The 27011-nt window shown below is 41.7% G+C and overlaps 1 protein-coding gene across 1 annotated transcript in view; it reads right to left on the bottom strand.

Moving 5' to 3' along the window:
• The window catches only part of LOC117470313 (Down syndrome cell adhesion molecule-like protein 1 homolog), a 96580-nt gene that overhangs the window by 5999 nt on the left and 63570 nt on the right, over positions 1-27011 (bottom strand). The window contains exons 10-33 of the mRNA XM_034115043.1: positions 26336-26614; positions 26016-26144; positions 25672-25851; positions 23965-24170; positions 22640-22736; positions 22355-22483; positions 21744-21911; positions 21561-21631; positions 21158-21398; positions 17220-17366; positions 16978-17133; positions 9747-9886; positions 7082-7235; positions 5399-5516; positions 4956-5119; positions 4664-4762; positions 2298-2486; positions 1925-2053; positions 1593-1751; positions 1296-1451; positions 1093-1123; positions 840-958; positions 550-702; positions 163-357 (exon numbers count right to left, since the gene is read on the bottom strand). Coding sequence (XP_033970934.1) covers positions 163-357; positions 550-702; positions 840-958; positions 1093-1123; positions 1296-1451; positions 1593-1751; positions 1925-2053; positions 2298-2486; positions 4664-4762; positions 4956-5119; positions 5399-5516; positions 7082-7235; positions 9747-9886; positions 16978-17133; positions 17220-17366; positions 21158-21398; positions 21561-21631; positions 21744-21911; positions 22355-22483; positions 22640-22736; positions 23965-24170; positions 25672-25851; positions 26016-26144; positions 26336-26614 — 3609 coding nt within the window. The remainder of the gene's footprint in view (positions 1-162; positions 358-549; positions 703-839; positions 959-1092; positions 1124-1295; positions 1452-1592; positions 1752-1924; positions 2054-2297; positions 2487-4663; positions 4763-4955; positions 5120-5398; positions 5517-7081; positions 7236-9746; positions 9887-16977; positions 17134-17219; positions 17367-21157; positions 21399-21560; positions 21632-21743; positions 21912-22354; positions 22484-22639; positions 22737-23964; positions 24171-25671; positions 25852-26015; positions 26145-26335; positions 26615-27011) is intronic.

Genomic DNA, 27011 nt, shown 5'->3' with positions numbered 1-27011 from the left:
ATGGAAAGGATAGAAAGTTAAGCACATTTTGTCCAGTTCAAAAATAATGCTTTCTGAGATGTAACCCACTGCAAAACCACATTGTCCTCCACATTTGAAAAATAGCCTTACTTAATATGTGCATGTTAATGGCTGTAAGTGTAATTCATCCCATGTGCCAACCTGTGTCCTGTGAGAGGCTGGCGCTGTAGCTGTCACTCTCGGTGACAGTGATGCCATGCTGGGAGCCAACTGTGCGCCAGTCTGAGGTGAGAGCGCGGGCTGGCGTGGAGGACTGGCACTTGGTCAGAGTCCACTGACTGGAGTATCGGTTCCTGATGCTGTGGGCTGACTTTACGCTCTTCCTCGAAACTGGGTCTGGTAAAGAAAATGGATGAAGAAATAAGAAGGATGAGCATATGTGCAGAGGCTGTTTAAGGCGAGTGAATGAAAAAGCATTTGCAAAGCTAATTGCTTTTATTCACATGCTCTGCTACACTAGCACTGTTTTGGTTTAGTTAAAGTTTGTGCTGATAAAATGAAACGTGAGGAGAGAGAGAGAACACTTACTGGTTCCTGGTCTGATGTCTGACATGTCAATCAAAGGACCGGTGTTCTGGATGAGGGCGGGATGATGGACGGACACACCTGTGCAGAAGCTTTGAGGGTTTCCAGTTTGGTTGAACTCTGTGTCTGTCACAGGGATAGTGGCTTTGTCTTCACCTATAAGAGACATCATTCATATTTTTGAAATGCAGTTATAGCAAGTCAAATACAGTACAGTACACATACATTATTAGATATAACACTAATGCACAGACGCCTGAAAACAACTCTCTTTTTCTTTCTCTTCCTCTCACCAATTTGCTTGATGCCTTCCTTGTCCTCAATGAGCAGCTGCACTCGGGGGATGTCGATGTGTAAGCGTGGGCCCTGAGGAGGTCCCTTCACTGGGGTGTCAAAGCTGCGGTTGTTTTTACTAATGCACAGATACAAGACGAGCAACCAAAAAAAACATTTAGAAAAATACAGGTATGTAAAATACATTTTTGAGATGCACTAAGTAGTATCTCTGACAGGTTATGTAGCAGGATTCTGAAATGTCAGTCTTACCTGATCAGCATCTCTGCCAGGCTTTTGGCATCTAGAAAGATAAGAGACACAAATGATTTATTTCTGATACACAAATCAATCTTCTAAAATAAATGCAACTTTCGATTCAAGATTCTCTCTTAAATTTGCTTCGGGCATATCTGTTGGTTACACTGGTAAATGCTTTGTTTATCTTGTTGATTCCTTCCTACCACTTCTCTCACCTCTTAGTCTCTTCAGCCTCTTTTCTTTGCGTTTCCTGCGAATGATGAAGAGCAGCGCAACACCCAGAGTGACCAAGATCACAGGACATCCAATAGAAAACAGCTTCTTGACATCATCGTTCTTTTCCAGAGGGGATTTGATTGGTGGAATTGTACCTACAAAGAGGAAGAGCAGAGATTACTAACTGCCATTTCCAACAATATTTTAAGATAACCGGTGTTGTGATTTTTTTCATTAGTTTAGCAGACAAAACCATTCATTCATATTGAATGCCAAACAAAGAGTGTTCTACTTACTGCCATCATAGTCCAGGGTTGCAAACTGGGAGCTCTGGTTGCCACAGCCAGCACTGTTGCAGGCTTTCATCTTCAACTCATACCAGGTCGCCTCACGAAGCTCAGCCAGGAACACATCTGCTGTGGCATTGGTGCGCACATTCTGCCATGCCCATGTACCTGCATCAAGTACACATAGCAATGTTGAGTCTGTTCTAATTTGTTACTTTATTACATTTCTTTTTATGATGGAAAGTGACCTGAGAACTAGCATTCACATGCAAACTTTTCCTATTTGATTTGTTACACAGTATGTTCAAATACTTTTGCAAAATTGACAAACAGAGACTTACCTTTTGGTCTAAACTCTAGTATGACAGCGTTGATGGGACAGCCTCCACTGACCCAGCCCTGCAGGTTGAGGCGGGCGTGGCTGGAGTTAAGGTGGGTGAAGACCGGCTGATCCTTGTTGAACTGGGGTTCTTTAAAAGGAGGAGAATCAGATATTTAGGATTTATGTGTTCTAATGATCTTATTATGTTTGAATGAATGGTAGATATTTTAAGCTTCATTGTTGACTCCACCACTGAGACCACTCACAAAATATGCCTTTCGTACTGTGTTATATTGTTCGAAGATTATTCCACCATATCCTGGTAATATCAGCTTTGAATTGTGATTTGTAACCACATTCCTTTCCTTCATCCTATAGGACATGTCTCTTACCTCGCCCATGGGTCTTTGCTTCGATTATCTCACTGATGCGTCCGGCTCCCACACTGTTCTTTGCAGCCAGCTTCACTTTATACCAGGTGCCACAGCGCAGGTTGTCCAGTTTGAAGGAGCGTTCACTAGAACTGATGAAAACATCTTTCCATTCCTCTGTGTTGTCTACAGAGTACTGCAACACGAAACCTGCACACACACAAAATAGAAAATGCACACAATCATTATCATACTTTCTGTTGTGACATACAAAATGTCATAGTGGTCTGACATAAAAAAAGTCACATGTCGTGACCCATTCCACTAGATTTCCCTTATCTTGCTGGCTCCTTTATTTTTTTCAGGATCCAAATCATCCACTTCATGAGCCTTCTATCTCTTCCCTGGCAGGCGCAAATGCTGTTTTGCTTTGACTGCTACAGATGATTTCCCTTACCAAATATTCTCCAATGACTGAATATGAATATGATTATTTGTTTAAATTCAACCGGTCTACCATTTTTACCATAAATAATTTCATAATAAAAATCGTAGATAGTAGAATATGTCATGATGTAGATTCACATATGATTGTCATAGAAACAAAACTATAGTATAATATGTCTTAAGAAAAGTCAGGGTATCTTGCATCATAAAAAGGTCATAATAATGTCAGAAAATGTTTTATAGTATATTATGTAGAGTGTTATATTATTTCGAATACATGCCTTAGAAATGGCGTAAAATGTTAATTGAATAGTACAGTATGTACAAAACTAATTGTTGTCAAAAATATAATTTCAAAGTTATTTTAAAATACATGATAAAAGTGGAAGAAAATGTGATTCTATTTAAGTCAAACAGTCAAGATAAAGAACTTCATTTGCACCAACCCTACTAAACATGTCACATGTGTACCCTGACTGTCCACCAGATGGCAGGTCAGACCTTCCCTCGCACAGACGGGCCCTGATTGGAGGACAGTGTAGCTGCTCGCTGTCTACTCCGCCATTAGTTACCTACAAACCCCAACACTGGGATGGCGCTGACTGAGCATCTATGCAAATGAGGGTATGCAATGTGGTGACTGTTTTTATAATCAGCTGCCTTGAAAGCCAACTCCCTGCTGCTCGGAGACACTTTACATCCAATCCTCCATCTCTTTCCTTCTGTCTGTATATAATTATGTATATATAAATGTCTCCCTCTCTGTGTTTCTTTGTACTCTCTGTACCATTTCTTTCTCCATCTCTCTCTAACAGATGGTGTGATAGAGTCCAAAACATTAGAGGGGTTAACACATGCAGATCCTGCAGTGTTTGTTTTTAAGTTTGAGAGTCACCCTCTGTCTGTCACAGAACAGAAGAGAACACAGAAGAACATAGAAGAAGGAACAGTAAGGAACAGCATTATAACAAACTATATATCACTACTCACTGCAGGATCACTAGCCTATACAGTTGGTTCATTTGATTATTACACAAGCGGCAAAGAGGCCTCTTTTTTAATGAAAGCTAACATGTTTCGCCACTGCAGTAGTAATGTTAAAAGAGATCCTTGACTGCTGACACTGTAGAAATTCACACACAGACATGCATTGTGGTATACACACAAGATAAAGGCTTCCCTGATGTACTGGATGATGGATGCAAATATTGCTTGGTGGAACATCATGATTTTAATAATACAAAGTTGCACACTATACACATGACTTTGTATTCCCTACTTGCAGAGCAGTATTTAAACCCACATGAATAACATACAATTGTATTTTGCAACAGCTTTTGGCAGCATTAAAGTATAGTTACCGACTGACCAAAGGGTTCAAAGAGCTGTTAAAACAATTATTTTAGTAATAAAATGTGGGACAATAAGTCTCTCTGGGTGCTGTGATGTCTTGAGCCATTACCTTTATAGTTTAATATAGGCATAAAGAGCAACAACAAGTCAGAAAGACAACCCTGAAACAGCCTCTTATTGACAAACAGCACGAACAAAGAAAAGGGATTAAAACCACATAGGCATGGATGCCCACTCAGGCATGGATGCCCACTCAGGCACACACACCATGCCTATCTTCACACCAGAATCACCAACAATCGGTTAATCAAAGAGACACAGAGTTAACAGGGAAACGTAAAACCAGAGGGCCAATCAATAACTAATAGATAATGTGCACATTAACAATGAGCCGGATCAAGGAGAAAGAGAATACAGACAGAGGGTAAACTCAGAGGTCAGTGGGAAATCTTTTTTCTTTCAAAACACAACTTGATGACCTCAAGCTAACTGTATATACCTTTAAACACATTGGCAAATATGTGACAAGAAGAAAGAGATGTGAGTTGGCACAACAAGAGACAGCTTTGTTCGGCAGGGTCATGTACCTCTAATAGAGCTCCCTCCGTTGTCTCCTGGTATCCAGGCCAGAGTGATGGAGGAGATGGAAGTGGTGGAGACGGTTAGACGAGGCTGGTCAGGAGGAACTGAGGAAGGGACGCAAAGAGTTAACAGCTCAATAACACGTGTAATAAAATATGAGGGAGATTCTTTTTAACGGGGTTAAAAATATGTCACTATTTCTCATTTTCAGCAAGTATTTTAAGTGAGATGCAACAATAATTGAGCGGCTTGAATGAAAGGCCTGAAGGTTATTGCCATTATTGTCAATTATCCTACCTTGTACCACAAGGTTGACAATGATAGTGTCGAAGCCCAGCGTGTTGGTGGCCGTGCAGGTGTAGTACCCAGAATCCTCAGCTTTGACCGCACGCAGCACCAGTGTCCCATTGGTCAGGATGAGCCGCTGTCCATCTAGAGACACTGGGATGGCTGTGTCCTCACTAACAGAGAAAGGAATCATTTGAATAGGTTAACATGCTATTTACCTTGTTGTTTAGTCTTGATTAACATAGGATGCAAAACAATCCAAAAGCATGGGGTCAACAAGATAGTTGTACTAACTTGTGACATAATTCCATCGCTATATATAAACAACTGCAAACAGTAACTGACTTTTCCCTAAATCAACTGAGATACTTCAATACTTGTTCACTTTGAACAGGTATCACACTAACACCATAAACTCAGATTTACACAATAATTCTGGGAAGGTTTCTCACCTGTCTTTGGTCCATTTGATGGTAGGTGTAGGTTCTCCTACTGAGCTACAGGGCAGTCGCACCTCCTTCATCCAGGGGGTCGTCACTGTGCCCCCAAATGAAAGGATCTTAGCCGGGGCTGGTGAAAAATGAAGAGAGGAATGTAAAGAATTAAAGTATATAGAGACTGTTAGAGCTAATGGTATTAACAATTACACAAGAACAGTTGTTTTCTGTTCTAATTAATATGTACCAATCGGTTAATCTTGGCATTGTCAGATAAACAATTTTCAAACCCCATAAACAAATGCTTTAGGTTTCAGTATGTGTCGAATCAATAGAGAAACGTGATGGTTGAAATGCAATTGATTTGTTTTCCATTTGGGATTCTTTCAATAAACATGATTTACCAGTAGAGAGTGTGCAATGTATTTACCGTGATTCACACTCAGGGGGGAAAGAAATCGATGTTTAATGTGACATTGTGCAGCTCAGAAAAGCATATGAATAAAAATACAAGACAGGACGAAGAATCAGCAGAGAGGATATTAAAAAAAATATCCATCCATTCAGGCACATAACCCTCTTACTCTCTGTCACTCCACCCACCCGCTCTCTGTCTCTCTTTCTTTCTCAAGCTTGGCGTCTTAATGCAAGTGCTCTAGTGCACTTATGTTAAGGTTGAATGAAGTATTGAGTGGGCAAGCCTGGAGGACACTGCCTTTTACAGCTGCCAATCAGCTGACGCACCCACCCGTACGAGCGCACACTCGCAAACCTTTGCACCCAGCAGTCAAAGGACCGAATAGATACAGGAAAGGATAACATGGTGGGAAGTGCACTCTATTCATTCTTACTCCCTCTTTCTTTTAATCCAAAGCCTATTGATTTAACTGCCCTCTTCATTTTCTTAAACACTCTGCCTCTCTATCGTCTTGTGTATTAGTTAGCTCTCCTCCCGTCATGTCATATTCTCTCCTCTTCTTGTCCTCCCTTTTGCTCTCCCTCTTATTATTTCCCTGATTCAGGACAGTTTATCTGGTGCCCTCTGAACTCTGAAATCAATAGCAGAGGCTCAAAAACACATAACAGGAGGGGAGGTTGAAGAATATGCAGTTATATAGTAATAGCAAGAGACAGAATAAGAGGGAGACTTTTTATACGAGTCATGAGTAAAAGATCCTTTAAAAAATATATATGTGTAGTTCTTGGCATTGTCTGTTATGTCATCCACCCAACCACCACTGATATGGTGATTTGTAGGTTAAAAAGCCTTTCAGCTGTCCTGGATAAATCTGACAAAATGTGGTTGTAAAGTGAATGTTTTCTGATACATTACATAACCAAGTTTCAACTGTATTTGAATGACACATCTTCAGTGTGAAGGAGTGTTTATATACACATTTAAATAGAGTATATTAGAAGAGTATTACACTGTTTTAACTGATGTGACAAGTTATATCATCTTTATTTCCCCACACATTCCTCCTCATTGTCAAAACTGCTCCGTACATTGCCAACAATGCAATCTTACCTGTGACAATTTGTTCAAAGATGATGTTGTTATGCTGGAGGTACCCCCATACTTTATTTGTGAACCCCCCTTGTTGAAATAATGATTAAATGTAACCTAGATAGCAAAGATTGCTTCCAAGCACTCGGATGTTTGTCTCACGTTTCTGCCTTTAATTTCCAGGAACTCACCTTTGGACGCCGGCTCCACAGTGACCTTTTCGCTGAAGTTCCCTCGACCTGCGGTGGTGACGGCTGCCGCCCAGATCAGGTACTGCTGCCGGTGGTTGAGGTGTGTGATCCGGTAGAACAGCAGCTCTGGATTAGCTTCATACTCACTGGGCAGCTGAATGAAGCAATACGGGAAAGAAAGAAAATTATCTTGAAGGAACTGCAGGAGCAACGTGTTTTATACAGAGATGAGCACTCTCCAAATATCTTCATTTGAATAATAAGTTCTCCATTAAAAAGATTTGATGACAAAACAATCTGCATCATATCATATGTGCTAGAGAGCATGAAGTAGAATCTGGGGGATGCCAAAGACAAGATCATGTTGTCACTTTACTGGAAAGGCAGTCTTTATGTGACGGACTGAGTGAACATCGTTTTAATGTGACTTAAGCCCTATATGCTCTCCTCGAGTCGATAGGAGGATGGGGATGAACATACAAAGGGTCCCAGGCATGTTATATTATAATACTGCAAGGGAAAAAAACAACAACTGTGGGAAAGGAGGATAGGAGGCTGGATGGGAGAGAGGCAAGATGGTTGGATTGGGGCGAGTGAAGCCCACTCCCTCTCCTCCTCTGTTCTCCTTGGGGAGGGCAAACAGAGATATGAGAACAGAGGAAGACAATGGGGGACAGACAAATGAGCCAGTCAGAGATATCACGAACAGTCATACGCTAATGAGGCCTATCTACTGCAGGCATCAGTAATGACAGAGAGGAGAGGAACAAAATGGAAAGGAAAGAAAAGGAAGGGAAATTAGAGGAAAGGACCAGGAAGGAAGGAAAGGAAAGGAACAGGAACTAAAGGAAAGGAAAGAAGAGGTGAAATGGACACACAAGCAAGCACACAAACAAATATACTGACACACACATACAGTGGCATACATGACCTCGAGGTGGATGTGTAATTGCAGTGCGTTTAACCCAGCCATGTGTTTGCTGTCTAGACATATACACATCACTTTCCCTTCAGCACACACACAAATACACATTTAACAAACACACACACACACATTTCTGACTGACAATCCAACGGCACAGGTGAAATTAAGACTGCATTACGACTGTCTAATGTTTTTGAAAACGGCCTGTAAAAGCAGTGAAGACACTGCAGCGTTGCTGAGCTGCGTCCTAGCCTGCTGGGTTGTTGTCTGCAGAACGGTTTATTCTGGGCAAATAGATTCCAGTATTCATGTTGTTTTTCACATTTATGAGCAGGCCGTCATGGAAGAATCCACTGGGCTTTTTATTACTTCCCTGTGTTCCCTGTTCATCATCCATTCCTCTTGTCTCCATCCTTTCTGTATTTTCCTCTCTGCCTATCCTTCACCCCACTGCGCCATCCTTCCCTTCGCCTACTGCCATCACTCTTCATCCCTCTCTTCATTTCCCTGCCCCTCTCCACATTTGCCTGTCATCTGGGGGGCCCACTCTGTGCATTTCCTTCCATCTATCCACGAGAACCCCCCTCTGTTTTACATCTTCTCTGCGTATATCAATGTCTTCTTTTTCTCCTTGTTTCTCTCTGTACATGTGCCTCTATAGTTTCTACTGCAGGCAGTGGTATGGACAGAGGGAGGGATGGATGGATGGATGAATGGATGGGTGGGTGGGGTGTGTTGTGAGAAAGGGAGGGAGGAGTGACAGAGTGTGTGTTGCTGTAACGGATATTAAAATATTCCTCCGGCGTGGAGATAGCGGTGATCCGGGGAACGATAGAGCGAGATAATGAAAAGAGGAACAAAAGTACTCCCCGTGTGGTGTGTCTGACCCCCCCATCCCTCCTTCCTTCTCCCCAGTCGCACTCATTTACATAGTAATCATCCCAAACTCTGCATGGGGGCTTCAGAGAGAGAGAGAAAGAAGAGAGGGAGGGAGGGAGGGATAGATAGATAGATAGATAGATAGATAGATAGATAGATAGATAGATAGATAGATAGATAGATAGATAGATAGATAGATAGATAGATAGATAGATAGATAGGTGTGTGTGTGTGTGTGTGTGTGTGTGTGTGTGTGTGTGTGTGTGTGTGTGTGTGTGTGTGTGTGTGTGTGTGTGTGCAAGTATGCAACCAGGATATATTTCTTGCTTTTGAATTCACACTGTCATAAAAACATGAGTTGCATAGATGGATATGGAACTCTATACGCATGGTGTGATACATTTATGAGTGTGTGTGTGTGCGTAATTGAGAGTGTGTATTTGCTGTCGGCTTGTTTTCTGCCCTCATTGATGAACAGATGAGGTTGTCCTGGCAACGTGATGAGACGCAGATATGCAAATGAGGCTGGAGGGTGAGCTTGCACGCACACACACTGCGGTATGAGGAGCGCTCATTTCACACACACACCTAGCTGAGACTGCAGCACTAGACCACACACACTGAGACACACACACACACACACACACACACACAAACTAACACACACATCTACAAATGCACAACTATGCATAATTAAATCTAAATGTAATCTTAACATCATAAAAAGGTACTGTATAACACAGAATGTATTCTGCATAAATAAAGGATCATATAACCTTCATTACCAGCTATGTTTGGATGACCCTCTCCCTCTTTTTTCTTCCTAATCCTAAAACTCTCTGCACCCCTCTTGTAACTCACCGGTTGGCCGGACCCGGGGCTAGAGCAGTAGATGGTGTACTTGCGGATGATTCCATTTGGCTTGTGAGGGGGTAACCAGGACACCACGACACTGCTGGAGGAAGAGGGCACAGTTTTGATGCCAGCCGGGGGTCCGGGGTCTGAATCATGAAGAAGAGCAAAGAGAGAAAAGGAGGGCAAACCATTGAAATGTGAACCAGTATTAATTCCTAGCCTGTAGGTTAACAGAATACATAGATCCTTAAAAGGTATACACTATAGGGATAGCATAGGGATTTTTGGGCAGATTTTCCTTATTGTAGTTGCTGCCTGTTAAATTAAATTAAATCACAAGCACCAAAAACATTCACATGAACCCGCTAGACACATGAAGGTGGTTAGTACTCCATACTTAAACCTACAATATTTGAGATATTGCAGTAAGCTTTATACAGAAAACTTCTCTACTGTACTTTGATGGCTGCCATAAGACACATTTTGATCCTCACATTTGAGCAACATTCGTTGTACATGCAGTTAAGGGCTGTAATTATGAGTTGATCAACAGAAAATGTATCTTTATATTTTTCTTCAATCTCAAATGTAATTTTAATTCAATTTATTTGACAGTAAACGGACTATCCTGATTGCTGTTTTGACTAAACAAGTCATTTGAAAAGGTCAGTCTGTGGCTTGGGAAAGGGCATTTTTCACAATTTTCTGACATTTTATCGACCAAACAATTAATTGACACAATGATTGGCAGATTGATTACTGGGTAGCACTTTACAATAAGACTACCCTTATAAAGGATTCATAAAGGGTTTATAATTAGGTTATTAATTAGGTTGTAAACACTTTATTAATCATTAAGAACCATTTATAAACCAGTTCTAACATAGTTTTCATACATCAACACAGGCTCACTATTTGGCAAGATGACTAAGCCTTATATTGGCTACCTAGTTTACTTCGTCTTCTTCATCAACCAGCATCCTTAGCCGCGTTCACACCGCAGTACTTTTCCCACTTTAGTTCCGATATAGTTCCGAAATGTCGCGTTCACACCAAAAAGAGCCGGAACTCAAATTAGTTAATCAGAACCTTTTTTACCCCCTTTTCCGTCCCTGCTAGAGAGCAGGTACTTTCGTGGGAGAAAAAGGTTCCTATGTCTGATTGGCTGGGCGGAATGCAAACCACGCCCCGTAAAACTCCCAAAACGTTTTGTGAAGCCGCCATTTTATTATCCTCGCATTAGCATTATTAGCATTAGCATTAGCCCAGCGCACAAACGCAGAGGGACTAACTTATAGCAACACAAAAGAAAACATGGGAGCGGTGGAGATGAGGAGGTGTCGGTGTTCTGGCGATTTACTCTGAGCCAGTCCCCAACTCCGGGGACTTCCGGCCGGGGACTTCGGGTGGCAGTATACGCCGTGAAGTTGTTTGCGGCCTGCCAGTAAACCCAAAGCAGAAGAAGAAGAAGTGACGTCAGCGGCTTCATTTGCTTAATCCTCCCCCAGGGACTTATTCCGGTGTGAACGCGATCTGTACTTAGTTCATGAGAACTAAAGAGTTCTCATGAACTAAGATCTCATGAACCTTTGTGGGAAAAGTACTGCGGTGTGTATGCGCCTCTTGGTATCTGTTGCTCACCGAGTTGATTCTCCCCCATCCATCTTGATGTTTCTTGGCATCTCTTATGACCATCTATTGATGAGTCACTAACATTTATAACTACTGAAAGGGTGCGTTGTTTTTAAGTTTAATACACATGTCCATTTATGAATGAGTTATAACATTCACGCTTACCTAATACATTTTTTTCACATGAAATGCAAAGTAAGATGCAACAGAACCAAGCAAAACATTTTATTCACACATGAAGAAAATCAGGACTCAAAATAATGACTGTTTAGTATGACTGATACACATATTTAAACATAAAAGCTTTTCTCAGACATAAATGAAAGACATGGTAAGAAATAATGTTACTCAGACTGGAAAGGCTTTGTGTATATCCTTGAACAAGCGTCCAAGCAGTCCATCAGGGTGAGCAGAGCCAAGCCAAGATGACCATTCAAGAACCTTGAGGTGTTCCTCCAACAAACTCTCTGTACGGTTTCCTCTCAGTCTACGGACATGTCCTTTAACGGTCGACCAAGCTCTTTCTATATGTTGGGTATGACTGCCGTCTGGGGGTTCACCAACCACCTGCTGTGGTTTATGGTGTAGTGGTTGTACCCCATGTTATTCAGCAGCACTCTCCTGTATGCCCTCCACTCATCACTCATAATGCTACTTCCTTACATGCCGTCTAATCAGAGGGACAAGGTGGCATCTTGATCGTTTCTCCACTAGTTTCAACACTAGTCTCAACACTAGTCTCCGCCTTTTGTCTTTCACTCCCATCATTCCGAAGACCCATTTCTTCCTTCTCCAGGTATGTCCAAAGCGTCCACGTGCGTACTAACAAAAAATAAATCATCTTGGTTAACAACAAAATGTACACAAATTACAGTAACAATTGTTGCACATCATTTTTCGAAATGCCATACTTGTTTATTAGGTGCATTGTATAACATAATTTGAGGATAATTATACAGCAATGGCCCATATTGACTTTTGTTATTCTCTTGTACAAGAAAGCCCAGTCTATAACTGCCGAACATAGGAACTGGGTACAGTACCTTCTCCCAGACACAAATACTCAAATAAAATAGTTTACTTTATCAGCATTGGTATTACCAACGCTTACTATTTATTTGATATCAATTTGGTAATACAATTAATAAAAAGAACAAGGTTTGGATTCGTTCTTCAGATATGACTGTGATGTTAACGTGTAAACTCAATAATGAACTCCAGCTCAACCAACCATAATGTAATATCTAAGTAATTATCGTGAAATATTACATTATTATTTTTAATATACACACATCTTATTGTGAGGTTAATTTCACATACACTACGCCGTTCTTCAACACTACTTTGACGTTAGCTTGTCTACATAATCGATCATAGCGAATTTATATTAACCTTAGCAATGCATAAAGTTACCTTCCTAATAAAATATCTCTCTAACTTACAAGGATGACCTTAGTTTACCAACCTCAAACAGAAGCCGTTTATTCTACAGTATTATCCCACTTAATGCTTAAAGGTAGGGTATGTAATTTATTTCAGAAACACTTTTTGTTATATTCCATGGAATGCTCTTAACATCCCGATAGCAATGAATTTATTAAATGCTTTGACAATAAATACATAAAAAAAACGGCTCTGTGGAAGCCGTAGTACTGTAAAAAGCACGACCAATCATTTTAGCCGGCCCGGCTAAAATAACTGGATGGCCTACCTGCCTGTCAGCCTTCCATCTGTGCACAAACTTATCTCGTGCCCTCATTGGTCATGTGCGCGTTCGTGTGTGTTGGAGGAGGGGCTCTGTAAGGAAGTGGCAGATTTTCTCCGGTTGTGTATTTTCAAATTCTAGCGCACTCGAGCTGGTTTCTCCAAAATTACCTACCCCACCTTTAATGCTTCTCTATTACGTTTTAACTTGGAGGCTACGATTAGCATCGTTAGCACATGTAGCTACCACATGCTTACATGCTAACCCAAGCCTTAACATTCATTAACGTTAGCTGACTAAAAACATAAGCAACACATAAATAAAGTACTCAAATTTCACTTACCGAAAAACCGCATTCATGCACCGTCTGTTTTAACCGCAGAGCGAGTTACAATGGTCCGATATAAGCATGAAGAATAGTCCACAAGGCACCAGCACAACAAACATGGCAGAGTTCAAGTTATGTTCCCCGGATGAGCTGAGCAGGCTGAGCAAGCCCCCAGGAAGTGCGCCGGACTCTGAGGAAAATATTCGTTGTGGCCAAACGGCGGTACTACACTTCCGCATCAGTCGCTGGGCCCAGAAAGACCGTTTCCCATTGACTAACATTGGGAAAGAGTGGTCTGTAAATCGTTGGATAATTTTTTTTAAACTAAATAAACTACCCAGTATGAACATTTGTATAGCCCTTATTAAAAACATTCGGTCCTCAAGTTGTAAAATGTGCTAATAACGTTATCCTGAGAGATTTTTTCCTCGGCATTATGAACGCGCATCTAACCCAGGGGACCGCCCCGCCCGGCACGTTCATGTGACGTGTCCAGTACGACATGAGTTTTACCTTCACCCATGGATGCACAATAAGAACGGATTATATGATTACTTTCGTGGCGTTTCACTCTCTCAAAAGTTGGGCCATTTTGTCTTCATGCGCCAATGAGCAACTCTCATAGGAACGAACGAGGCCCCGCCTCCCACGCTGTATCCAGTTCTTATTATACATCCATGAGGCTGAGTCCCTGTAGCATCACGGAGCTGCTAGCAGAGAGACAGAAAGCTAACAACAGCAGTCACTGGACAGACCTGTCACTCAATGTGACCACGCCCTAATGTATGCATAACTTTAAGGCTTAACATAACTTAAACAAATTATAAATGGTAGTAACTCATTAATAAATGGTGATTTGTTTAACACTTTACAATAACGGACCGTCTCCACAGCAGCGTTAAAAAAATCTTGGAGGTGGGCGTATCTGAGGCTTGGGGATTTTTTTGCGATCAACCAATCACATGAATCTCCCGCCCGCGACATACGAAGCCAAAAAGCCCGAAGTAAACTGGATATAAACTCCCCAAAACAGGCGAAAACATACCACTGTCTCTGCCACCTCCTTCCATGCCTGGCTCCTCCGGTTTATATCCCGGTAGGTCTGGTCATAAAGCACCGGGTGATTGATTCGCTACCGCTAATTTCTCCTCCATTTTTTGGAATATGAGGAAATGACCTGCGGTCTGGCTCTCCCAGCATACACGCCGTTTGATTGGCTAGAGCTTGAACTGTCAGATTTGCGTACACGGGATTTGATTGGCTGACGCTTCCTCCTCAGCTTCAAAAGTTGAACATTGTTCAACTTTGGATCTTGAAAATCCTGAGAATCTCCGCTCGCCTGCCCACAATGCATTTCGGCGAAAGCGAAAAAAAGTGACGTCACCCCATTCAAAGTGAATGGGCAGAAGCGTTTCAAGATTTTTTAACGCTGCCGTGGAGACGGCCCGTAAGGCTCCCTTTTACCAATTAGAAATGGTAGTAACTAATAAAAAAATGGGAATGTGTTTTACACTTTACAAGGCTCCCTTTTGGCAGTTATACATGTTAGTAACTCATAAATAAATGGTCATAAAGAGATGCCAAGAAACATCAAGATGGATGGGGGGGGAATCAACTCAGTGAACAACAGATACCAAGGACGCTGGCTGATGAAGAAGACTAAGTAAACTAGGTAGCCAATATAAGGCTTAGTCATCTTGCCAAATAGTGAGCCTGTGTTGATATGAAAACTATGTTAGAACTGGTTTATAAATGGTTCTTAATGATTAATAAAGTGTTTACAACCTAATTAATAACCTAATTATAAACCCTTTATGAATCCTTTATAAGGGTAGTCTTATTGTAAAGTGGTACCGATTACTGTGACTCATTTCTTTATTTTCTTGCTTCTTTTGTCCTGCACCTGAACCCAATTGCCTTTGGAAGGGAACACTACTTATTTCATGCATTGTGTTGCCATATGAACATTTCTTTGTATGTAATTCCTCAATTAATTAGCAATTCATAGATCATTTTAATGTATTTTTTCTTTTCCGGTTTAAGATGACCAGTACTTTAAGATTTAGGAAGAGTTAAACATGCAATGTTTGTGACAGTTTCAAAATAACTCAACCAAAGAGCTTATAATACTTATAATAGTAGGTGCCCTTTCTAATGATGCACACCTTGATGCTGGTCATCATTAAAAGTTTTTTTTATAATCGCTGAAAATGTCATTTGCTAGTTGAGTAATTTAAATAAACATACATTAATTCCACAATCAACACATATCCACATATTCAAAAGAACATGATGCTTTGGCCCCCAGGGTGTGGCGGCCCCTTAAAAGGAGAAAAGAAAGATAACAATAATGGATCTCTGTTCAGTCTCTTCCCTGCTACTATGCTTACTGCCTACTGTCTTCGTGAGTTAGAGGCAGAACAGAAGAAGACAGCTGAGAATTGTCTGTTTGCAGAATCCCACTGCAAACACTTTTCCATATGCTGCAGACACAACTGAGGGGCAAAGGGAAGGGGGGGAGGCCGAGAGAGACAGAGAGCGCTAAACGTATGTGAAAAGGTTGCCCCCGGACACAGTGTCAACCCGCATCAGGGCAAAGGAGACACTCAGCTTGCGCACACTCGCGCACACTCAAAGACTAACACACGTATTTGAAGAGCTATTGCAGCGGGGCCAGCTCATAAAATGGAGATATAGTGAGGAAGAGAGAAGAAAGGTATTTTCTGAAATGACACTTCTTAGAATCTCCCCTTCCCCTCTCCCCCTCTCTCTTGCGCTCCCTTTACCCTCTCATTTTCTCCATCTCCAGACGCCTGCCTCCTCCTCCGCCTGGCCCCAGGGAAGGAGCGGAGAGGCGGATACGGATGTAATCCACAGCCCGCCAGTGTAAGCACAAAATTAATTCTCTCTAAGCCACAAAGAATTAATCCCTCTCCTTGTGCTTGGTGCTGAGCGAGACTTGCACACAAACAATTGCGTTTGTACACACACATGTACACATACACGCACGCCAACTCTAAGACACTGTACACGTGCAAAAGCACTTGACACCCCCCAACACTTCCCCATATTCATATTCACATGCACAGACCCACACCCTTAGGCTCTGTAACCACACACACTTTTGGGCTTCTTAATTCTCATTAGCACTGGTAATGGCACATCAGAGCACAAAGAGGGTTTTAATCAGCAACCTCAGTCTAACAAAGACGCCCTGCACCCCCCAGGCTCTCGGCCTCCCACCTTGCAGCCTAAACAAAGCACAAAAACCTTTAGACCTGTCCCAAAGGTGTGGTGAAAGCAATAGACATAAAGGTAAATTCATTACCTGTACATGTGGATAGATATGTAAATTGTAATCCCTGTAAATTGTAATCCCTGTCATTTTTGCTGTATGATGTCCTTTTGTTGTTCTGTTGTTTATGTTTTTATGTCTTCATGTGGAACCTACTGCTGCAGGTCTCCCTTGAAAAAGAGATCATTGATCTCAATGGGATTTCACCTGGATAAATAAAGGTTTTGAATTGAATTGAATTATAGATGTGGAAAGATCTACTAAAATGTGGACTCACAGTCTTCACGGGTTTGGATGTACAGGACGTTGCTACGGACCCCATCTCCAGCCTGGGTGTAGGCCAGGACCTGGATGCTGTAGTTGGTGAACTTCTCCAGGCCTTTGAGCTCCACCTGCTCCTTGATGGTTGTGATGTTTTGCATTTCACCCCATTCTGATAAACAAAAGGACAGAGATGTTCAGACAAACGGCTGAGCAGTTTTGAGGTCTAAAGGAAGAAGACAGACACACTGAACACACCTCCGTCCGGAAACACAGCCCAGAAGACGACGCGGTATCCCTTCAACACGCCATGCAGCGTCATCCTGGGAGGCTCGGCCCATGTGATCACTGCCTCATCCGATGTTACAGAAATGGCTCGCACATTCTGAGGAGGCTGGCTTGGAACTGAAGACAAAGAGGAAGAGAGAAGATAAATGCTAAGATCAAAACAACATATATTCAGTTATTTAACATTATGTATATCACATAACAAAGAATAGTCCATTCGTAGAAGGAAGAAAAACATTTGATGACTGAGCTAAGCCACAGATAAAATTGAGAAAATAACTAAATTTAGTTTTATTTAACCCTTTAAATAGCTTAAACTGGATGATCTTATTCCACATTGTCACAATATCCCATTCATATGTTTTGCACCAGCTTATACTAGCTCTTCATTAAAGCTGTATGATGTTTATACAGAGTGAATAATTGAAAAACCCAATAGTCTAGATTGCTGTGTGCACAACCTTTACACATTTCTCTGTGAAAATATTTGGTATCTTTAGAGACTTAACTTAATTTCCCCTTTAGGTAGGATTCAGGTTTGAAAAATGATCAATTTAATTGTTTTTGCGTCATTTGATACACATTTCCCCCAAACGTTGCCAGATATATTTGAGATTAATGAATATTTTTAGATCTCCACTACACTTTAAAACTAAATAGGTTTGAAAAAACTGAGTTTGTAATGGGAGGCGTGTGGCGCAGTGGATAGAGCCTTCGTGTTGGGATCAGGGGGTCACAGGTTCAAACCCCACTGCAGTCAGCATGTCGTTGTGTCCCTGGGCAAGACACTCCACCCCAAATAGCTCCTGTGGGGATTGTCCACAGTATTGAGTATGTAAGTCGCTTTGGATAAAAGCGTCTAACAAGTGACATGTAATGTAATGACTGGTCCATCACATGGTCGTAGGGGTCAGAGGCTGCCATTTTCGCCTCAAAATTAGGACATTGGCAACTTAATAAATAAATACCTCCTCTCTGAAACCCCTACATTTCCATATCAAACCTGAAGTGAGTAAACAGGCTAGCGATCGATAAAAAGCTAATGACATGCGTCCAGCCTGATGTAAAGGACCATCTCTACAACCACCATCTCTCTTTCTCTGTACAAGCCTCCTTCTGTCCCCACAAGCCCAGGTGTCTCTTCTATTGGCTGCCGCTGACCATTAGTCTTTCAGGCTTTGAATAACGCACAGTGTTGAAGATGAACAGAAGTCAACTTGTGATAGAAAGGGGGGCCGGAAGAGAGGAAGAGAGGCGAGTGAAAGACAGAGAGCAATGAAAGAGAGAGATTTGGCCAAGTCCACCAGGGAATTTCTCTGCAGCTGGTGAAGAGGTGGAGAGAGGAGGTGGGGGGGAGGACGGAGGAAGAGAGGGAAGGGGGATTATAATTCTGAAAAACAGGGTTTGGCACAAATAAATCTTTAAGCAAAATAATTTGAAACAAAATATGTTGTCCTCCCTTAACAAGAGATATAAAACAAAGAAAGAGGATATGAATGAAAAGGTGAGCTGGTTTTCCAAATTGTAAGCATTAGGTTCGGGGTTAACCCTTAGATGCATAAGTGGGTCTTTTTGGACCCGGTGAGGTGGTTTTCTTGAAGTATCTTTGTAATTACATTTTTGTATCATTTCATATTCCAGCTATTCCTCAAAAAACATGTTTTGGATATCATGCCATTCTAATTTTAAATTTACATTTTATACATTTTAAGAAATTGTAGTTTTTGTATTACTACCCCAAGCTTCCATAAGTGGGTCTTTTTGGACCCGGTGAGGTGGTTTTCTTGAAGTATCTTTGTAATTAAAAAAATGTATCATTTCATATTCCAGCTATTCCTCAAAAAACATGTTTTGGATATCATGCCATTCACATTTTTAATTTACATTTTAAGAAATTGTAGTTTTTTTATTAGTACCCCAAGCTTCCATAGGTGGGTCAAAACTGACCCGCATGCATTTTCTATGGAATCCTATGGGAAAACGTTTTTTTTCAAAATGTAAAAGAAATTTCTAAAATTATAAATAGTGAAAAATTAAATATAAAATATTTCTAGTGTGAACCAAAATATAATACTAAATATTATACAAGAGATTTTTCTTAACCAAAATGACAAAAATTCCATAAAAACACATATTATTCTAATACGGGTCCTTTTAGACCCACTTATGGAAGAGTGTAGGGTCCAGTCACTCGTGCATCTCAGGGTTAAAAAGATGGAAGGCAGAAACACTACAACCAATCAGTAAGACTGTTGATGTATTGAATAACCTTGCATAAATAACAACATAAATGGAAGGAGAAAAAAAAGAAGGGGAATACGAGGACACACTGAAAGGCAGTTTTGGACTGGGCGACAGGGAGGAGGAGGAGAAGGGGGTGAGGGGCAGAGGAAGAAGGGAGGAAGGGAGTTAAAAGCAAGGGGAGCAAGGGAAGGGCAGAAAAAGATGAAAAGAGGGAGCAGAGAGACAATGTGCTCAGCTGTGGATAATTACAGCAGGAAGCAGCGGAGGGAACGAGAGAGAGAGAGAGACAGACAGACAGAGAGACAAGCTAATTATAATTATTTTTAGTATGCTTGTTGTTATCACTATTATCATAATGGCCATCAATATCACTGTCGCCACGGTGACAGCCATAGGGAAGAACTGGAGGGCTCATCCGGCTCTGGACCAATGGGGCTCCGCCAAATGTTCACTGGGTGGACAAGTATGTATGTGACGTATTTGTATGTTTGTATGGGGAGAAAAAACAAATGTGGATGAGGTACATGTATGATTGAGAGAGGCGGCATGTAGTGAAAGAAATGTGCATTTCAAGCGTACAGATTAATTGAATTGATTGCAGCTCAACGCTGAAAAAAAGGAGCACAAGAACAACAATATATTTCAAGAACAATACCAAGTGTTCTTATAAGATATGATGATATTTGTCCTTGTATGGGTGTGTTGTTAGAATATGGCAGCTTCTTTTGGGATTCATTTGGCTCCTTCCTGGCCAAAGGTCAAAAGGTAAAATGTATTATTAGTTTACAAGAAAGCCTTTGGAGGTCCAATCCCCAACATGAATGAAGTCCATACTCCTACTAAAAAGTGATTTCTAATAATGAAAAAAAAGGAATCTAAATAGTGACTCTGTTCAATACGAACACGCAGACAGTGATGGATAATCTTTGCCCTATTTCTTTATGTTTTAGGAAAAAATACATTTAAAAAAATGTTTTTGCAGATCTCTATTAAATTTGGTTGTAGATAATCTCAAATTAAAAAGTGTTTGGTTTGGAGCTGAATAGAGGTGTGTATTGCAGATATAATAATAACCTATATATTTCATAATATGAATACTGGGAAATGCTTTTGTAGTCCATTCAATCATTTGCTCATTCATCTATCCATTCGCTCAACATTTGGCCCATCAGGCTGCATAGCAGTATCTCTGCATGTCTCACTGTACAGGGATCACTCAATGCTCTTTGCGGTGCTGCTGAATGGGTACTGTGTCTATGAGACTATGTGTGTCCTTGGTATTTGTAAAAAGCATTTGGATGCCAGCAGCCAACATTTATTCTTGTTGAGAGAAGAGAGAGAATATAGTAATTTTAGGATACAAAGCATGGCATGATTTGACATAGATCAGACAGTGAGACAGCTAAAAGAACAATGGCAGCAGACAAACTGCAGTAACAGTGAATCAAAGCCAGAGCAGACAGTGGGGGATATTTCATAGGCCTGACAGTTTACTCTGCCACTGTTTTTAATACACCATGCAGTTTAACTTGTGTCCTTTATTGCTGCTGGTGACCAGTTCACATTTCCTCTCTTAAACAGACAAGATAAAATACATCCCTTTCCCCATAAGTCCCCATGCTGAGATATATATATATGTGTGTGCTGTTTACTGCGATCCTCACCATCTTCCAGTGTTGTGGCATTGATCTCTGAGCTGGAGGGTCCTGTGCCGGCTCTGTTGAAGGCCTGGACCACCACACCATACTGAGCAAACTTCTTCAGGTTGTCCAGGGTGTAGACCTCACTGTCTCCAGTGGCCTTCATCTCCACAATGCTGTACTGGCCGTTACTGCCCGGGCCGTTCTCTCTGTATCCAATCTGGTAACCCCTGATAACCCCGTTCTGCAGCTCCTTCCTGGGGGCCTGAAGAATGAAAAACAGATATACAGTACTGACATCAAAAACATATTAGATTACTTTGCAAGCAGCTACAATGTGAGACGATCAGATAATTCAATGTTACACAAACATAATCTTTTAGAAAGTACATAGCTGTTCAGAAGGCAGGCAATTTGAATACTTTACCTTCCATGTGACCCTGATACTTTGAGAGGTCACAGGCTGCAGGATCACCTCCATGGGAGGACCATCAGGCTCTGCAGAGACAGAGATTTGTGAGAGAGGGTTATATGGGTTGCATGTCCTAGCAACAAGCAACAACAAGCAAAAAGGAAATATTTGCTCACATTAGTGCAGTGCTGTACTTACGTGCTTCCTCTGTGCTGATGGTGAGTTCCTTGCTGGCCTCGCTCTTGCCTATCGAGTTATAGGAGTACATGCGGATGCTGTAGACAGAGGCGGGGTGCAGGTCCACGATGTTGGCCTGATTGTTGCTGGGGGAGATGTTTCGGGTTGCATGCTTCAGCTCCCAGGTATCTGGTGGAAATGTAAATGATAAATTACTTAGTTGGCCATCATAATCCCACTTCAAAAAACACATTTTGATTAATTTGTGGATATGTTGTTCTGACTCTTATGCAATATTAAGGCTATGATTGAAATCCCATTCTAACATTGTGCAAAGTCTGAACTGAACTCAGTGTTTTATCCAACTGGTTGAATAAAACAGTTACGAAAGAGGGGCATGGGGCAAATGTTGTATGCAGTATGTTAGTATGACATTTTGAACACTAAGTCCTATTTAGACTCAAATACAGCTCTTGAGAATAATATTTAGTTCAACAGTCAATTTCTATACATTCTGTTGTGTTTCAAATAAAGAAAAATAAACACCAAGAGCTCAGCACATACATACGCTGTCAGATTACATTTTCTATCCTATTTCCTGTGAAATTAATAAAATACCTTTTTTCACCTACCTGTCTTGTTCTTATACTCAATATCGTACGAGGTAATGACACTGTTTCCATCAAATCTCTGTGTCCACCGTAGATTCATACTGCGATCTTTCACTTCTCGCACTTCCAACTCTGGAGGGTCTGGGGGCTCTGACGATTTAAATTAGGTACAAAGGGAGAAGAACAACATTAGGGAGGAAATGGCGACACCAAAACAGAGACACTTTTGGTTGGAAAAAGCAGGTTTGTGAAGCTGTGATCAATCTAAAATGGGGATGGTACATGCATTTGTATATGAATGGTTACCTTGCACAGTGAGCTGGATAAGGCCTCGTCCTTCGCCGTAAGAGTTGATAGCATGACATGAGAAGAAGACTGAATCCTCACGCTCTGCTGGCTTTAGCTGTTTGGAGAAAGGTATGAATACAAAATGTCAAAGAGACCAACAACATCTTTGAATGTAAAGCACAGCTTCATTGCCCTGGTGTCAGTACATATTTTACTCTTCCCGCATTTTTGGTATTTAAGTGAGTCACCGCTCGCTGCATTGGGAGGAGAGCTGCACTCGGTAACCCCAGGTGTCAAGATTCACTTCTTGCCACCCACCTGCTCAAAAAACGTCAAATGACACACCCTCTGTGCCATTTGTGTCCCTTTAGCTGGTAATGGTGTATCCTCACAGACTGTCGCTAAATCACAATAACCCTATTGAAGCATGTTTTGCCTGTACTTTAAATAAAAATACATGCTTTAACAAGTAGATATATCTAAAAGCACACGTGAAATAGATGAATTATTTGTAATGAGATGAATTACAATCCGTTTAAGGCGACAGGTAAGAGTTCCATCTGAAGTCTATATTTTGAGATGGATAAATGACACCAAAGGTGAGTTAATCTTGTGGAATATGCAAACACAAGCTTGTTCCCTCTTGTGAGCATCAAAACAGCAGGAGGGGGGGTTATCCTCAAATCTCACTGGACACACAGTTATTTAGCTGCTCTTGGTTGTTACAGGGTGACCCTCTCTTAGTATCATAAACCAAAGACAGTCCATCAACAGGTGCAACAGCTGCCTGCACATTTTCACCTTTCCTGTGATACCCAACACATCATTTTAGTGGAGGTAGACATGTGGCTGCCTTAACCAACGCTGTGTGGTGGAGCACAATAATGACATGGCTATTTTCAGGTCTAACGGAAGAGAGACATCATTCTTTTTTGGCAAAATATGTTGTGTGGATGTCCCAAAACTGAATAGCTTCCTCTCATGAGATGATGGTCCGAACACTAACAGCTAAGTGATGATATATCATGGTGCAGAGCAAACTGATGTTAAACAATTAGATAGGCCTTGACTGTTACCAACCTTTAATAACCTCTAACACACTGACAGATAGGATGATGGACTCTGTCTGATTTCCCCGTTATTTTGTATATATACAGTCTATGGTTATTTCCCACACTGCACACTAGAATCTGCCTTGTACTGCCTTGACTCATAAAAACAGAGCTCAGACAGACATAAGAGAAAAGTGAAAGCTATCTATTTGTCAACTGAGTAAGAGTCATAAATAAATTGCTGTGTGATATCGTGAATTAGATGCCTTACTCTATATAAGAGCTTCTTACCTTGAGCGTAGACAACACCTCGTCCGTCTTCTCGTTGGGACTGGTGATAATGGAGTATCGGGGGTTGCGGTCAGGGTCAATGACTGTGTCGCCTCTCTCCCAGCGGATGATGATGGGCCATTCTCCCCTGGCTGTGCAGTTCAGCTCCTTCAAGTGACCCTTCTTAGCCATGGTGGTGTTGGGGTGACTGGTGATCATCGCGGGGACTGGAAGGAGAAGGGAAATGAAGTGTGAGATGAAGAGAAGGGGAGGACAAATGAGGGCGAAATGGTGGCAGTAAACAGATTGATGAGGGGGATATTAGAAGACAGAGGCGGATAAGAAAGAGAGAGAGGAGGAAAAGATGGAGTAAGTGGATAATAAGCAGGGTTTAAGTGGAAAGAGAGTAAGACGTGAAATGGAGAAGAGAAGAGAATAGGGCAGTTTAAAAGGTGGAGTTCAGTGTAGCCAAGTTCCATTGCAGTAGAGTAATGAAGAGCTATGGTCAATGAGATAAAGTCAATACACCTCCTCTCCTATTCTCCAATAGTTAACACTGGAGTGTAGGTGAATGGACAGGAAGAAGCGATACACTCCACCTTTCGTGTACACCCTATACACAAAATCACTCCCAATCTTCTCTGGACACACACACACACACACACACACACACACACACACACACACACACACACACACACACACACACACACACACACACACACACACACACACACACACACACACACACACACACACACACACACACACACACACACACACACACACACACACACACACACACACACACACACACACACACACACACACACACACACACACACACACACACACACACACACACACACAATATACCGATCTGAGGAGGGTTCTGCTGTTTTGTTTTCATCACTAATTCATCTCACCCTCCCTCTTTTCCTCTTTTCCTCTTTTTCTCCCTCTCCACTGAGCGAAACAGACAGAATTGAGAGAGGCAGAGGAGAGGAACGGTTCAATCAATAACACTAACACCAGGGAGAGAGAGGCAATCCTGTGAAAGCAGAGCTTGGTGAAACTATTGCCTGTCTTTATGTGCACCTGGTTACATGTGTCTGTGTTTGCAGATGTCAAAAGAAGCCAGATATTAAGCGTTAACATCTCTTTTGTTGGTATTGCTGTTTGTTAAGGTCAAGGCACCGCTTCCTTCAAAGAAAACTGCCCACTTGTAATGCTTGACTTGATATTGACTGTATGGGTGTATATTTCCCCCATGCATGTTCACATTGCCTTACATAGGGGTGTTACTGACAGTGAGGGCAGGATGAGAGAGATTGATTGCAGATAATGATTAAGCTCAAAGTGTTTTTGATTGTGTGCAGACAGATCCCAAGAGTCAAAAGATCAATTGCTCAGTTGCTCACTTTCTCGCTGCCTGTCACACACACACACACACACACACACACACACACACACACACACACACACTGACACAAACCCCCATTCTCCCTCTCAGTGTTCTTGATTGTTTTGCTCTTATGTCCATGGTCAGCTTTGCTGCCCACACATCACAGGGAGAGCAGTGCGAGCTGGCTCATTGGGTTGCAACAGTTTGCGTGAAGACTGATAAGGCCGAAGCATTGGAGCATCCCAGATGGCCTCTCCGCAGTCAGGTATGGCATGAAAAACTCGTACTCTGCAACATTAGCTCGCGTTAGATTGTATACTCACTCTTAACGGTAAGAACCATGCTCTTGCTGATGTCTGAGCCCACGCCATTGGAGGCCTGACAGAGGTAGAAGCCCCGATCCTCTTCCAGGACATGTCGGATGAGTAGAGAGCCGTTACCCATGATCTGGATACGGCCCGTCAGAGGCACAGGGTGATACTGCTGCGGATTCCCAATACCCGCTAGACAGAAAGAGACAGGAGATTATGATGAATTGTACCTTAACTGAGGATTCATAGATTTTGATCAAACTTTTTTTGGGTGGTGTGAACTTATAAATATGACAATGTGTCAAGAACAGCCAGCAGAGACACACCAGATAAACAATGAAACATGGGTCATGTACCTAGTGCAGCTTTGGCATGTTTCCACATGACTTTTGGAGGAGGGTACCCATCTACTGAACAGTTTAGGATCCCTGCCTTCCCATAGATCCCATCCTGATTGTTGGGCTGAACCACAAACCGAGGAGGCACTGGGGGAAGAAGGAGAGAAGATATGAATAAAAAAACACTTAATTTTGACCATACTCCAACTTTAAGTCACCCAACCTTATTTGACTGCAATACTAAATCCCTTATTTCATTAAAAAACTCTTCCCTTTACCCTTCAACCCTTTCAAAATATCACTTTTATACTTATATTCTCCGCTCCACTTGTTCTTACCTGTAACTGTGAGCTGCCTCTCCGTGCTGACAGTGGCAGCATCGTTGCTAGCAATGCAGGTGTAGTTGCCATTGTGTTTGAGCGACACTTTGGATATTTGAAGAGAGCTCATGAACTCCTTTGTGTCGATGGTGATGCCCGAGGAGGCCACGATCTCCTGCCCGTCCTTGCGCCATGTGATGCGTATTGGCATATCTCCAGACGACACCACGCAGGCGATGTACATCAGTTTACCGATGGAAGTGGGTGGAAAGTCAAATGGCTGGATCAGTGGAGGAACTGTAAGAGGTGGAGAAGGGGTGGATGAAAGATTGAGCAAGAGATGGAAAGGTAAGGAAGGTGGAGTAAATAAATATGAAGTAGAGGTGAAGTAACCGACATAAGTTAAACAGATAGTTCAGGCAGATGAAATCGAGGAAATATATGATGATAAGGAATGGAAAATAAAGGGAAAAGATGAATGAATCAGTCAGAGGGTTGTTTAAATGAGTGGGTGAGTAAGAGGTGAATATAGAGATTTGAGGCAGATATGAATAAATTAAGGATAAAGAAAAGAGTCAGATGTGAAGACACAGAGAGAATATGGTTAGACACATAGATGTGAAGATTGGGGGGCATCGAGGGGACATGGGATGGGAGAGTGAGTGAGTGATGTTAGGTAGAAGGATACAGAGGT

Source organism: Trematomus bernacchii, unplaced genomic scaffold (assembly GCF_902827165.1).
Source record: "Trematomus bernacchii unplaced genomic scaffold, fTreBer1.1, whole genome shotgun sequence".
Lineage (NCBI taxonomy): Eukaryota > Metazoa > Chordata > Actinopteri > Perciformes > Nototheniidae > Trematomus > Trematomus bernacchii.
Note: the sequence above shows the minus strand (reverse complement) of the source record. Positions and strands in the feature narration are given on the sequence as shown.